Consider the following 15837-nt stretch of genomic DNA (forward strand, 5'->3'; position numbering starts at 1 on the left):
GAGGTCCGGTTACAGGAGGTCTGATTTAGGGTCCCACAGAGAGGCCCAGATGTAAGCACGTCAACCGGAAACATGAGCAAGAGGAGAACCAAAATAAAATCCCTAAAACAAACCAGCAGGTTTATAGGTCTAATCATGGTTCTGGTCAAGAGAGGTTTAATGTCCTGTTTTTATATATATTTGTAAATTATTAAAAACACACTAGACTTACTTTTTATGTCTTCATAAAAAAAAGACATAAAATTCTAAAATTTTGGTTTTAGTGGACAGCTATGCTTCTCTTAACCATTAAGAGCAGCAGTATTCACTTCCTGCCTGTTAAAAAACGTGTCCCTGTTCCGATGCTGCTAAATTAGTGGCTTCATGACCTCCTTACAGAGACCATATAATTTAACAATTTGATTCTGGTGTTTTGAACCAACAGGACATCTAAAACAGGCACCATTTTTAAGGACTGGAGTCCGCCAACGCTGATTTTGATGTGCTGAGGCCAATTTAAGATGCCTCTGTTACCTTGTTGATCAACATTTGTCTTTATTTGGCACATAGGGTACTGGTATTAAGGTCTGTAAATGTTTAGAGGATTTAAATAACTTAAAGATGTGGAAGAGACTGAGAATTGGGGAGCTTGTAGCAGAGTAAATTAGCCCCGCCCTGTTCCCACCTGTTGCTGCACACTGAGGTTTAAATGGACACCTCCTCTTTAAGTGTAAATAAAACTAACAACAAAAATAAGAGACTGTTTATTTCTTTGTGAGCAGAAAATTTTTCTTCCCACCCCATCGTCCAGCAGCTGTGTCTAGTTGCATCACAGATGAAAGGTTGACAGGGTTCAGTCAAGATGAAAGTTTTGCCTTTCAGGCATGGAGTGTCACCATAGGCTTTGATGTAATACCAGTATGTTAACAGGGATTAGAGGCAGGATTAGTTTACACAGCAGCAACCTGGGCCAAATGAGACCAAGCGGAAATGGTCGGATGTCGCGGTGTGCGTACGAAGGGGGACATCCATCATCTCATGCTTATTTTTGCATCACTGTGAGAGGCTGAGGTCCTTTAGCTCACTTTACGAACCTTTATGGAGTCAGGGTTTCTACTCTCATTTCTTGTCAGAATTCCTAACTTTTCCACAACTTAATGTGCAATTTGGGTCCAATAATAAATAATGGAATAACAGATGAATATTGGATTAAATACTATGTGAAGAAAGTTTGGATGGTCCAAAGCCACAATAGATGGAAGGTAAAACAGATGGCTGATACAGGGTTTCCGCGGGTCATTAAATAATTATTTATGAAATTAAAGCCTGATTTGGCATTAAAAGTCATTAAATGCAATGATTTTGGCATTTAAAATGCCTTATTAAAAAAAAAAAAGTTTATAAAAAACAATATATATATTTGCAAATATATCGCAATATATTTGCGTGGAACTGCTTCCGGTTGATCGTAAAGCCGTATGTTTGGAAAAGAAGCTTGCTGCAGAGAAAAGGCTAGAGAATGGGGAAAGTGCTAATTATAACAAAAGTGGCTGGAAATTGAGGAATTGCAGCGTGCCGACGGAAAAGATGAAGGAATTTGCCATGTATATATATGAGAGTCATGGGTATTTGTTGATGGCATTAAAATTATTTCTAAGAGTTAATCATTCCTGTATAAACCCTGTGATAGATGATAACTGGAAGATAGATGGTTGTTGGTTATTGATTGTCAGGACAGAGGATGAACAAAAAATAAATTATGGGACAAGCATAGGGATGAAGGAGGAAAAGGACAGATAGAATGGATAGACAGTAAGTAGATAAAAAAAACAGAGGAACAAGGAAAAAGACACCTGGTCCAAGGTGTGGTTATAAAATTCTCAACTTTAATCAGTTCAAAAAGTTCACAACAAAGTAACACCTTGAGAAGGGAAATTAGCCATTAGAGATCGGGTACTTAATCGGATTTATACATTCTTTCTTAATTAAACTCGTTGGCAAATAAAGTTCTACCAGGACAAAAAGCCTATTTGTTTATTTAAACAGAACTTAAAACAGATACAAATGAAATGCAAAAAAAAAAAAAAAAATACAAAATTAAATGTAAACCCATATTTATTTTCTTAAATTTGCTCTATCAGGTAGTGTCCTGACACATAACTAAATGGTAAACAACCTAAATTAGTAGAGTTCAAAATGGTGAAATCCATCCGAGTTCAACAGGAGTCATTATAAAGATGCAACCAACCAGAAACCCATAAATACGCCCGCCTCGTCCGGAAAACATCCCAGTGATGAAGGCTCGCACATGAGCAACAATCCTCTTAGAGGAAAACAAAACGCTGATGTCGACTGAGCGACAGCACTCACACGCACACATCCAGGACAAAACAAACGACAGAATATAAGAATAACAAAAAGTGTTCCCATAGTATCAGGATGCTATACAATCGGGATGATATGCACATATCCGGTTGTGTTTTTCCTAAAAAAAAAAAAAAAAAAAAACCCTCCTGCTGACAGCAGGTTAGTTTTCAGATGAACTGTTAACTTGTGAGCAACAGATGCAGAAGCATAAAGCAGCATCTCTCAGCCTTCATTCGTTTTCCGGTAGATTCACATTCCCCCACAGAATCATGGGACACTAACAGAATAGGAGCGTTTGTGGCACAAACACCCCCCCCAATCGAATGAAGCCTCTGTTGACCTGACAAACACTTCGCTCAGACTGTTTAAAGATATTTACATATAAACACATTTCAGAAAGGGAAGAACTGGGAAACATAAGTATGTGAACAGAAATCAAGATGGTTAAACTTTGTTTATCATGCAGGTCTGGGATGGACCAAAGACCACCGAAACATTACCGCTGGAAAGGAAATACACAAAAAGGTCTCCATACAAAACGCACAGTATGTAAAAAGGGCCACAAAGTGACACGCTAATCATTTACATGATGATATTGGCATTATTTTGGTCAACAAACATCCAAAGGGACAGCCCGCTCTGCAGAGGGTGGGCGGAGCTACCTCCCACCATACTCCACCAAGTGCTTCTCTTAGGTTTTGTTGTGATTAGGGGTTGGTTTGTTTTTGGGATACTGTACATGTTTGCTGGAGCGGAGGTTCAGTCACACATCTCCTCTGGGATTTCATGAGGGTTCAAGATGCCTGGCACAGACATCTGGATCTTATGTTTCTCCTCCTGAGCCTGACGGAGGGATGCTTCCCTCTCCTCCAGGAACAGATCTGACGTGTCCTCCCCTGCAAACTCCTGAAGAACAGAACAAAGGAAACATGGCAGTTAGCTTTCCACTGAACTCACCGTTGTCCATACATAAGCTGATGGTTAGCCTAGCAGGACGTTGAACCATCTGCCCACTAACCCAGAATGAAAACGACAGGGACAGAAGAGCTGAACATGTCAGAAAGTGAGCTCTGGTGAGCAAAAACATTTTCGCTACAGGTTTTTTCCATTTTTAAGGTTTTAAGTTACCGTTGCCAAGCCAACAGAGAAAGGTGAAGGTTTTAAAGCAGACTCAGATATTACTAAGAGAATCCCAAAAACTTCCAAACCTTGATTTTAAGTTTTCCTACAATACTCATATAATACTGTAATGTGTGAAGTATCACAGCCTGAGGAGGCGTATTTTCACCGAGGCGTGTCAAGCTGCCACGACTCAAAACCAAAAGGGATTTTCAGCAGCAGATGATTGATTGAGGTTTTCTGTTTGATCCTTTTGAGCTTTTAGGAGATAAAACGAAGATCAACTCCACGAGGAAATAAATAAAGTAGCTGATGTTTATCTCTATCAGACTATGAATTGCTTACAATGAACTTTTTGTTTTAAAAATAGTTTGACCATGTTTTATGGTGGCTGATCTGACCAATTACGGAAGCACCCAAAACCAGATTTTCCTTTGTTGGCAGGTCAAACCCAGAAATGAACATCTTCCCTCATGTTGTGATTTTTTTCAGTGTTAAAAAAAAAAAAATATGACAGAATCTGAATGCCATGCAGTTTCTTACAATAGAGAATCGGCTCTGACCGGAAATAGACTGGTCAGGATGTCTGCACCACCTAAATCGTTTAATATATGGGGGATTGCTGCAAAGTTCATTGCTTAATGTTTTCACTTTTTTCTATGATGAGGAGGAGAGATTGCTGCATTCAGTGACCTTATGTAATTTGCTGGGTTCCCTCAGCTCGAAAACTTCAATCTTTACCAGAAATATGCAACTGAACTGGACTGCTTTGTTTTAATAAAGCCAAAAATAGAGAGCAAGGTATTGACTTTGAATCTGTTTAATTATCGGTTCCATAAAGTGAGTTGAAAAAGCAATATAATCCAAATAGAAATCACTCAAATACAGAGCGCTGACTGCAGAAGGCTGTACAATATTTAGATGCTGTTAAAGTTTTTCAACAGAAATGAGCCCATCCCGGTTCAGCCACAAAACTTTGAAATATATTAAAAGTTAACAATCAAACATATTTTAGTCTGTGGACAAATTTAAATTCTGGCAATTTGATTCATGTTTCCATTCTAACAATAAACTAGCAGAGGTAAAGAGATGCCCTTCCATAAACGTCCAAGAGCAACCTGGTTATTTGTGGAAACAGCAGCTAAGCAGGAAGCTATGTTGTCTCTGATAACCTCTGTGAGAGGGAACAACACCTCTGCCTCCACAGCAGTATGCAGCAGGGCTGGGGTTAGTTCGCATTTATCAACAGCAAACATTTAGACACCTCGGAAATAGCACTGATTTTAGCCGTTTCTGTGAGAGAGAAATAAAGCTGGTGTATGCAAAGGAGGCTCACCTTTATCTGCACGAGGAAGTCCCTCAGGTGCTCCTTAAATGCAGGAATGTCCTGGTTTAAACTGAACAGCCCTGTCACAAACACCTTCACCTGGGCACTGAGACAGGCAGAAGCACAAACATCCATAAACATGGGAGAATGATTGTGGGGTCACTGAATCAGAGCGTGTGTGGTGTTTAGACTCACTCCTGTAGGTGGGGGAAAGCAGTCTTCAGCAGGTTGGCCACATACTCCTGGATGAACACCTGGTTGTTGCTGGGATTTCCAGGGTTCAGAGCTGCAGTGATCTTTCCTTCCTCTACCAGGTTGAACATGTAGGCCAGGATGGATGCATGCATAGTCAGCCCTGCATGCACACACAGACACAGGACAGTTTATTTTAATATCAACCGTCCCCCTTTGATTCTTTGTGCTTGCTTGCTTTTTGTCGTGTTCCTTAAAATGTTGGGTGAGCTCACCGGCAGTGTGTGACGTGTCGGTGACCACAGAGAAGATGTGCTGCAGGATATCACAGAAATATGTCTGGTAGAAGCTCTGAGCAGCAGCTTCCTCCTGGGCCACATTCTGCAGCATCGTGTACAGAATCTGCAGACCTGATAGGAACACGCACACAGTTCTCACCATTGATCAAAGCAACATTTGCATCTTACTTCATTATGTTGCGTGTTCTGACATGAACTCAGCTGCAGCTGTCAATAAATACTGAGGAAGAAAGAGTCTGCACAGATACAGCTGAGTTATAGTAATGCTTATGGGTGCCTAGCAGGTCTCCGCGGACCGCCAGCAAGCCTGAACATGCACTACAGGTGTTATTGCTGACGCTGGTACAGGGGGCAGTACAGGGCATGACTGGTGAAAAGGTAGGAAATACAGATGAACCCCCCAAAAAACACCAAACCGGCTGTGCTCCACACCGAAAACATTATTTTTCATCAACTTAATTCTTTTTCTTGCAGGTTCTAGACTCAAGAGTCAAACCATGAAGATGGAACCATCTTTATAAAGAATATAAAAACAAATTTCAACCGTACCAGTGTCGGCCACGTTCCTCATGGTGTGTTTGAAGGCCCAGATGATGGAGTCGAGGACCAGTTTAAACTGGGCAGGAGGGATGGCCAGGAATGCAGGGAAGCAGTGGGAGTTCACAGCTTGCAGTAGATAGAAAAAGTGGGTCCTGTGCTCTGGATACTCCTCAAAGTTCTGTTTACAAAAAAAAAAAAAAAGAAACACCATCAGGTTTTTATTTGCTTCCTTTTCATTCTGCAGCTCAAAACTTAATGTCTGTTAATAATGCATTAGATGTGTACAAGCTGAGGCCACTCATTTAAAATGATAGAAAGAACCATTGGAAACTTTTAAATTAGTCAGAGTATCATTTCTAAACAGTTTGCAGTGACAGCATGATCCTAAAGGCAGGACATCAACCAGATTTCAGGGAGATCATCAGTATTTTTTCCTACCTTGTTGATCATGTTTAGCGTGCACTCGAAGACGGCGTCAAAGATCTGTGGGATCTCACTGGTGATGTGACCTCCCAGCTTGTTGACGATGGTTGCCATGGTGCTGAGCACCTCAGGCTCTCGGGCTGCGGGAACATTGCGCTGATAGTCAATGAGGACGGCATCCAGAAGTGGAGGTACAAAGTTCTCGCCGACCTGGATGGTGAAGGGAAAGTCAGTTCACCGGACTAAGAACGCAACATTACAAGAAAAACATGTCTGCCCATGAAAAACGACGCACAAGAGATAAAATTACTAGAGGTCACAATTATTTAAAGCATCAACATTTGTTTATAAACAAGGATCTCTGCTTATATAATTTAACTTATCTTTTTACATCAAAACCAGTTTTGTTTTTCTGACTGCCTATCAGAAAGTTAGAATTTAATCACGCTAAAAAACTGAGCCGCCCTAACAGGACTGTGCTTTGGTCTAAATTATCACGTTGTTCATGTTTTACGGAAACATCAACATCCAGCCTCGTCTCAGTCCTGTCGCGAAATCTCTGACAGGATTGTCCCGTTTCGTTGCATCCGTACTTCTATCCAAGTCGACCACCTTACCCATCCTTTCTATTAAAAAAAAAGTTATTTTCATATAAACCTCTGAACAGATGTGATCAAATAACACAGATTAAATTATCCACCAGTGTACTCCATTTGCTTATTGGGGATGTTATTTAGGGATATCAGATAAAGGGGAACCAGATACCAGCCACCAGCTCACACAGGAAAAACGTCAGGTAGTTATTGTAAAATACAGAAAAAAAAAACCCTAAAGGTTTCAAATACTTTTGAAAGATAATCATCAAAAGCCAGATCTCACCATCTGTGGGTCGTTTGATCGGCTGACCCAGCCTGATATCAGTTTCAACGTCTCCCGTTTCACCGTTCGCATACTCCGGATCAGTGGCTGTTTGGTCACCATCTCACCTGCACCACGGAGAAGCGGTTCACACATACAGCTTCTTTTCATTGTGTAACAACAAAAAAGACATTCGCTTCTTTTTTAAACAATGTTAATTAAAAGTAAATATACTTGAAGAGGGAGAGGAAACAAAACAAAACAGGTAGTGGCAGAAGTTGTGTCACCATATAGAAGTTTAAAGCCAATCAGTTCATTACAACAACTGCTGGAATATTTACAACCTAAAATCAGGACTGCTGAGTGTTGAACGTTTTAACGTTATGCTGAAATCAGATCTTTTAACTGAAGCAGAATATGAAACATTAATAGATCTGATAGTCTGGCATAACTCTTTATTTGTTGCCTCAATATTTAAATGTTTAGAACTGATTGTTAAGCACTTCTGTCACCTCCTGTCAATTTTACAGTGCTACAGAGATGCATTTACATAGGCATTACCATAAAGCACAGATAACATGCCAGAGTATACTAGGTTAAGTGCTGTCATCACTGATAAACATGATAAACAGATCCCAACTATCACCTGCTGACAGAAGGTCACATCTATATCAACATACGCAGAATCGATTAAAAAAATAAAATAATTTCCCCTTAAAGTTTATTTTATTCACATTTATTGGATAAAAACAAATCTTGTTTCGTTTCCAGCAGCCATATGCCCAGGAAGGACATTTATAAAACAGCATTAGGACTCCTCCTGTTCAGCTTACTGCTAATGTGAACCAATGAGTAAATGATGAGAACAACTTCATTACCGTTGGTCTGAATAGCAGCAGAGATGTTCTCGCTGAGGCACTTGTAGACATTGAGCATGTCCAGATAAATCCGACCCAGCTGGATGACAAAAGGGTGACCCACAGCCTTGCAGGCTCGAACGTTGGTCTTTAGGATGCTGCCCAGCTGTTTGACCGTCTCTGGGTCCTTCAGGATGTCGACATTCTGAGGACAGGCAAGGCAGTGGTTACCAATCCTTAAAATCCTTCTCTGTAAAGTGAACATGTCACAAGGACTCAAGTTCTCTCACCTTAGTTGCCTGCTGGATGATACTGTCCCACACCTGATTAGGCAGCAGCATATATTTTTCTATCAAGTGTTCCTGAACAGCCTGGTCTGTCTGGGCTCCAATCATATAACCCACTGCCTCATAGAACGTATGAACCTGCACAAAGAAAAGAAAAAAGCCGTGCATGAAAGACTGACCTTTTCAGGTCCCCACTAACATTGGATTTAACCTGAGGTCTGCTAACCTGCTGAGGCTGGAGGTCACAAATGATGGTGTTGATGTTGTTGAGGATCTCATCAATAAATGGCATCACCTCTCCCACCTGCACCTGGATGAAGTGACGTCTACACTTCTGCGCTATCTTAATGAACGTATCACATGCCATGTCCTGAACTCCATCATGGGTCTCTGGTTGGAAAACAAACATATGATAATGTTAAAAAAAATAAAATTAGCTAAACTAGCTAATGAAAAACAACAACATATGTTAATACTCACCATGCATGAATTCAAAAAGCTTGTTGACAACAGTTTTCAGGAACTTCCAATGGGCTCTGAGGAAACGTGGATATTGGCCAACGATGTACATGATGTTTGAAGCAATGATGGCCTTGTTGTCTTTTCCCCTCTTTTGCTCACACAGACCCAACAGATCCTGCAAAAGTGACAAAAAAAAACAAAAACAAAAAACATTTTTAATCAGCAATTTTAGCACTTCCAGAACAATCATTGTGTTTATTGCAATGCTCTAATCACTAGGACACCATTCCCATTACCTTAAAACTTCTTTACCAAACCTGATCATCTTTTTTAGTTCTTTGCTAGCAGTGTGATTTGCAGATTAAAGCTTGGACAATAAGGTTGGGCAATTGGACGAATCTATCAACCATCAGCAATAGACTCAGCTCTTCTACGACTTTTTTTTATAAGAGCGCAGCCCATTACGAAAAAAAATGCAGTCTTTAAAGGGTACACTAAACTCCTTCCAGCAGTTTAACAGCTCACTGCGTGGAGTTCACTGTTGGCTGCTTTGCCGCGCGATTTGTATAGGAATTCTATGTGAATTCACCGCCAGGGCCCTTTCCACTGCCTCCGGTGTGAATGTATCCATGAAGCTGTGTGCTTTCCATAAAAAAATAAAAAAAAAACTTTTTTTCCAGTCTGTTTAATTTTGCACATTCAGATTAATATATAACGACCAAAAAACTCTAATGTCAAATAATATAGTCATAACAACTGGAAAAGAGGAAGCCATTTCCACTGAATGAAACATACATTTCTGACAGGAAAACAAATATGTTTAACTTATTGGGTTTCAGCAGTGTGCGCTGGTGGTTAACAACATTACCAGAGGTGCAGAAGAGGCGCACTGAGGGTGTGCTTGTCTTTGCCACTAAAGTCACCTGTGCAAATATATCATCCATCGCCATTTGTTAGGGCTGACAAATACCAGTTTGAAAATGTCCAGATATCGCCCAACCTTATCTGAGACCATTCTTCTACTCTTAATCAGTCTATTTTATTCAAAGCTACCATTAAGGTGATGCTACACAGGCCATTCACGCTCATTGTCATTCACACTTTTCTGGGATGTCCTACAGCACCTTGCATGCATAGTCATGTGTTTAAAACTTTTTTTTTTTTATTACAATTCTTTTGCTTTTCTATGTTTTAAAATAAAAATCAGAAATGCACTCCATCCATCTGCTTTTAGCCCCTTTTATTCAAATGACACAAAACGAAATCTGGGCCAACCAGTTACCCTCACAAGTCTTCTAATCACGCAACTCCTCAATCAATCATCTGCGAATATATACTATTACACAACTAACAGCCCAGGATGGCTGTTAATCTTAACTAAAGCCAAGAGCAGCCAAGAGGACTATTTAGTACCTACAGACATAAAAGCTCAGGGTATGAGAATCTGTTGACAGCAGAAAGACTGGTTTTCTATGCAGTCACACAAGAAAACTCTAAGAAGATTTGTTAGCAGATGTCATAACCCATGTTAGGGATGCAGTTAACAATTAACCATAGAAGGTGTTCTGGTCAATGAGAATGAGCATTCTGGTCCAGAGGCATAAAGCTATGAGAAAGACGCAAAGATAATTGCTATCCCTTTCTTCCCCCTTTTCTAATCTGTGCCATCTACGCTATGCAACCATAGGCATCTAGTGCAGCTTTATTCAGGTCTACGGTGAGCAACTACCACTGCAAGTCTCTGTGCAACTAACTAAATATTACATTAGTTGGTAAAATGCAAGTTTGCAACACTTTAAACATATTGGCCAACAATTATCGTACTTCAAACAGCCCTTTGTGCTATACATATTGAACACACAGATGTTGCAACAGCGTGTTGCAAACCATAGTGCAGCCTAAGTTGGAATGTTTTTCTTCATCAGACTTAGAAACAATTATGGTTAATTTCACTTTGGGGTCAATTAAATATTTCTGAAATGAATTAATGTGAGGATGTTATGAGTTTAATACAAGACAATTATGGTTGAAAACCAGGTAGATGTTGCTAAAGAACTGAGAGTTAAAGGGTTACCTTCCAGCAGGACAACTGCCCTAAGCAAACAGCCAAGAATGTACGCCTCAAAGGCACCATATGAAGCATTAGTTAATTTAGTTCATGTGCTCAAATTTGGACCAAAATGAAATACATAAAGCACATCATTTCAACCGTTTTTCATGCTCAATATAAAAAGTATTTTCAACAGCAACTCTACTACCTTACCTTAATGACAGTAACAAGGAATCTCTTCTCATCCTCCTCATGCATGGCCCCACTGATTGAGCCGATGGCCCAACACAACGTATTAAGGTTTTTCCAGGACCATTCGGACCCATTCACCTGGTTGTGAAGCTTCTCTGTCATTATACGTTCTGTGTCCGCATAATCCAAATGAGTCAGGTACACTAGGGGAGGGTGAAACACAACCAAATGATTAGCCAGAGTATAACATCTTTCTAACAGAAAATTAAATCAGTCAGAACAACAAAAAAGTATGAAAAAAATAGAAACCGAATGAGCAAAGAGTGAATGAACTTTTGATGGTCAGAGTGCTGCATGGCACTCATCATAACTCTTACTAAGGCCAAACAGATAAGAAATGATCCTCACCACCTATTTGTCAATATTACTATAAAAGCTACATCTTTCCCTAAACGCATCCAGAATTTAAAACATCTTATCCTCGTCTAGAGAAAGATCTGAAGTCTGCCTGGATCAGTCTTTTGAGTTTCCAATCCATCTAACCTGCTTTTCTTTGCACTGAGGAAGAAAACCAGAGCACCGGGAGGAAGTCCACGCAGACGCACAGAAAGGCTCCAGCCAGCCGGCAGTGCTAACGGCCGATTCTCCTACAATGTTTAAATATTACAGTGGTGCTCAGACAAATTCACCGGCTCTTGGGTGATTGTTCAGAGACAATAAATACAGCTATGGATGCATTAATTAAGGAGCTATGCATGAAATACAACATAATGCTTTTTGTGGTACTGACCAAGAAGCTGTGGGCTTAAGGCCAGATTTACTGATGTGGGTGAATTAGCGCGAGTATGGGTAATCACCTACATCGTTGATGTCACAGTTCGTTTCTAAGACTGCACCGACCTTCAAATTAGGACTGGGCCATATAGGACCCTGTAGAGAATACAGTGAAAACATTTCCCACAACACAAATATTAGACTTCCTACAATAACAGCAATAATAATCTAACGGATTAGATTTGCAGGACCTGACTACAGAGAAATAGTAAATCTGGCCATAAGATCCTCTGGAGAAAATGTTAACTCCAGATGCCCTCATAATTAACTCCTACCAAGGGTTTCCCTCATGTTCTTGTAGAGGTTGATGGAATCTGTGTCCTTCATGAACTCTCGAACAACCTCCCCCTGATCATTCTCCACCACGAGGACTTCCTCTGGTTTGGCCATCCGACTGACCATCAGGAGACGCACCTGCAAAAGAAATTAAATCCTCTTTCAGGTAAACCAATTCTCTCACCTGCACAAACATATTCATACTCATTGTTCACATGTATAACTTACTTTTGCTAATACTCACATACCCCACATCAATGACATATTAGGATTCAGCAGAGGGGAAATTATTTAGACTACTTTAGTGGCTACTAATTTATTAGTATCAGGTTAAGTAGTGACTTTTTGGCAGCAGTTCCGCAGCCACATGTCTTACAAAGCTGCCAACTGATTCTAGCCTGACTGTGAGCTAAGACGTCCCTGGATCCAACAGGTAAAAACAGCTTAGCTCCCTGCATGTCATCTGCTCCATGTCACCATTGATTAATGAAATGATAGGTATGAAAATTCATCGCTGTCAATGTCTTAAAAATCTCCAACTTTCTAATTGTCTATAACCTCACAGCAACAAACTAGTTGAATCATATGTTCGGTGATCAGAGTTTTACAGTGATTATGGCCGTGAGTCTGATTTAATTTTGTGCATTTAACACTGAGGCTTTGAACTTCAATCTACTGCATCTTTAACCACCTGATCAGTGCTGTAACTCTAATTTCAAGGATTTGGAGAAAATGTCCGCTGTTTTAGCAATGTTGTTCAGTTGTTTGCTCCTCTGAGTGAAACTGAGGTCCCACTAATATTGATCCATATCTCACCTCTGGAAGCAGAAACAAAATGTTTGGGTTGATCTGAGATTGTAAAATAAGTGACAACTTTTCTATATGCAGCATTAGAAAGAGATGTTTAAACTGTAATAAATACAGAGATGGACACAGTCAGCCAGCCACTTTTGGCTTTTAACCAGTCTTACAGAAATGGCCTATGAAATTCTAGGGCATGTTGGGAATTTTAGGAAATTGGCCTTCGAAAGCCTTCAGTACTTCAGACAAAAGCAAGCAAGTTGTGCCTTATCGCAAAATTATCTGCATTAAAATCTCGCAGACCTCAAGAGAAAGTTCGCCGACAAAAGCAGCTGTGATTGGTCCTTGGTATGCCTTTCCGGCTGTCTGTGTGGTCGTCCCTACTCGGTTTAGTGCCGGGCTACGCCATTTCTAAAAACCGAGGAGTAATAACAACAATGGATAACCACAACGAAAGTTTGATCGAGGAGGTTTGGAAGTACAACCACTTGTACAATGCCTCAGACATGATGTTTTGAAAAATAAACACTCCTGCAGGCACCGGAGAAGAAGTTCTCGTGACCATCCGCCGAAGTTCTTGCGAGTTCTCAAATAGGCTCCCCTTTGCGCTTTGGCAGGAAACTGCTGTACGTCCTTAGAAATTCCAGACCAACGTTGTAGAAGCACACCAGCAAAACTGGTTTGCGACCAGATGCTTGGACATTTGATGTGTGCGGGTGCAGAAGTATAATTCGCCCTTAATGCATGGTGATGATGACGTTTTGCTGCTAGAGGGACTAGTGCAGTAGGCGTAATATTACAAAGGAAGACTACCTCCAAAATCAACTCCACCTCAATCCACAACTAGCAGGTTGATATGTTGACATAAACAGAGCAAATATGACTTTGGAGCAGATAAAGCCGTCTAACATTAACCTTTGGGTTTTACCTGAAGTCCAAGTCTGTGTCAGGAAAACGGTCAATTTAGACAAACTAAAAGACTGCCTAGAAGGGATGGCAAATATCCAGCCAGAATTAAACCACATACATTTATTTTACAGGAACATAAAGCATGTGATCGAGGGGCTAATTTCTAATGGACATATCAGTTAAAATCACTTTAAGCCCCAAAACTTGGGGTTGTAGCTGCTGGTACCTTAGACAGAACAGGGAGATAGAGCTGTCTGCGAGGCGGCACATCAAAATGCTGGTTGCCGGAGAGCAGAGGGGATGTAGATGTGGAGAACGGGCTCTCTCTGTAAAGCTCAGCAGCCAAGTGGTTCCAATACTCTAAGCAAATTTTAAAGATCTCAGTCTCTTCGACCTCTGACACCAGGAGCATGTAGTGGAGAGCCTGATAGAGGTAGAGAGGTGAGATAGAGAGAATACATCATTTTTCCACAGCAACTTGAAAGAAAGGAAACCGTTTTTAATGAGATTTCCTCCCACCTCCATTAGCGTCTCTCTGAGGTTGAGACGCTTTTCAATGAGCTGCCCATGCTCTTTGAGGAAGGTACACAGGAACAGACTGAGGTTCTGGATGAAGTTCTGCTCGTCATCCTTCCCGTTGGCGTAGGCTAGTCGGATGTTGGTGTTCAGAGGCAGCATCTTGATAGAAACGGTTCATGTTAAGAGTTTAACTGGGATTCTAAGATGGGAGAGAAATGTGTGAAAAAGCTTTGTTTGACCCACCTGTTTGAGCTGACACATTGTCAGTGTGAAGAGGGTAACAAACTGTTCCTCATACTGGCTCACACTTACTCCAGCTATCTCTGTTAGGCACTTTAACGTCACATTGCGGAACATGGGAACGTTCAGAAACTGCGTAGGGTACATGCAGGATATTAGTTATTTAACCATCTATGATTGAGTTGCATTTGGACAGAAAAACAAGAGTTAACTTATGATTCACACCTTATACACCAATGTGCTGATTAATTTTGTTTCAAAGATGTATCCCAGTGGGATCCAATTCAGGAAACGGAGTAGCGTCTCCAGGGTAGCGTGGACCAAAGGAGCATTCTGGGAATTTTCCTTTAGGACAAAAGAAGACAAAAAAACATGAATACCAAATTGGTATGAAGAGGATTACAAATCAATGAATATATATAGAGAAAAAAAACAAGATGGTGAATATCATACCATGACAAATTGGCACAGCTGGAATATCTGGGAGAATTCATTGCACATGCTGGAACAAAAATAAGAACACATACATTTTAGCCCTTTCTATAGTCCATATTTGTAATATTGGATTATTTTTTTTTATTAATTGGGTTATTGTGGTTATCCGACGGCCTCCACAGGGATAGAGAAGCCCAGATCAAAGATGTACGTTTAGAACTTTTGGGTGCAACTTTTCAGTTCCTTCCAGTATTGTCTGTTAGCAGAGCTTAATGAATGACACCTCTTACCACTGTAGGATCAGCCTCTCATATTCACCTTCAGATTAGCTTTTGGGATAATCATTTATTCATTCATTTATTTAACCAATTTTACAGCATTTTTATCAGAGCCAAAACGGTGTTTAAATAATTGGATTTTCTTGAGGGACAATTGTGTCACATGAGCCAGGAGGGAGAGTCTTCCTCTTGCTTGCTCAGCATGTCCTTCTTTGGAGATGTTTCAGTTTATAGAGGGAACACAACACAGCTTACTGCCATGAATGTATAAATGGAAGTTTTTTACGATGATTATTTGGAAAAACAAACTGTTTTAAATACTAAAAGCCTGCTGAAAGGCCACAAGGTAAAAAATATGTATAGTCTAAGAAAACACATACACCTTAACAATAGAGGTGAGTATTGGCATGAGTGTTGCGATTCGATACATGTCGCGATACTTGGGTCACGATACGATATTATCACAATATTGCAGTATCACTATATATTGCCATATTTTCCCCAGCTATCAAAATCAAATGATGAGATAAAACAGCAAGTGCTGTATGTTTTCATCAGAAAATATTGATTAGGTATTATTATCCATGTTGTTT

General features: G+C 40.3%; 1 protein-coding gene across 3 annotated transcripts in view; it reads right to left on the bottom strand.

Annotated features, from left to right (window-relative positions):
• Positions 1-1843: 1843 nt before the first annotated feature.
• Positions 1844-15837, bottom strand: part of xpo1b (exportin 1 (CRM1 homolog, yeast) b) — a 29170-nt gene continuing 15176 nt past the window's right edge. For 2 of the 3 annotated variants that reach the window (XM_038299464.1, XM_038299466.1), the window contains 18 exons: positions 14985-15033; positions 14757-14876; positions 14535-14663; positions 14292-14450; positions 13999-14196; positions 12062-12200; positions 10974-11155; positions 8729-8885; positions 8475-8638; positions 8252-8386; positions 7983-8166; positions 7126-7232; positions 6262-6456; positions 5833-6001; positions 5260-5394; positions 4988-5147; positions 4802-4898; positions 1844-3252 (listed from right to left, as the gene is read on the bottom strand). In XM_038299464.1, the coding sequence (XP_038155392.1) occupies positions 3106-3252; positions 4802-4898; positions 4988-5147; positions 5260-5394; positions 5833-6001; positions 6262-6456; positions 7126-7232; positions 7983-8166; positions 8252-8386; positions 8475-8638; positions 8729-8885; positions 10974-11155; positions 12062-12200; positions 13999-14196; positions 14292-14450; positions 14535-14663; positions 14757-14876; positions 14985-15033 (2626 nt within the window). In that variant the 3' untranslated portion in view covers positions 1844-3105. The remainder of the gene's footprint in view (positions 3253-4801; positions 4899-4987; positions 5148-5259; positions 5395-5832; positions 6002-6261; positions 6457-7125; positions 7233-7982; positions 8167-8251; positions 8387-8474; positions 8639-8728; positions 8886-10973; positions 11156-12061; positions 12201-13998; positions 14197-14291; positions 14451-14534; positions 14664-14756; positions 14877-14984; positions 15034-15837) is intronic. The other variant, XM_038299463.1, reaches the window with a different exon arrangement.

The sequence above is a fragment of the Cyprinodon tularosa genome, unplaced genomic scaffold (assembly GCF_016077235.1).
Source record: "Cyprinodon tularosa strain WSP-4 unplaced genomic scaffold, ASM1607723v1 ctg43, whole genome shotgun sequence".
Lineage (NCBI taxonomy): Eukaryota > Metazoa > Chordata > Actinopteri > Cyprinodontiformes > Cyprinodontidae > Cyprinodon > Cyprinodon tularosa.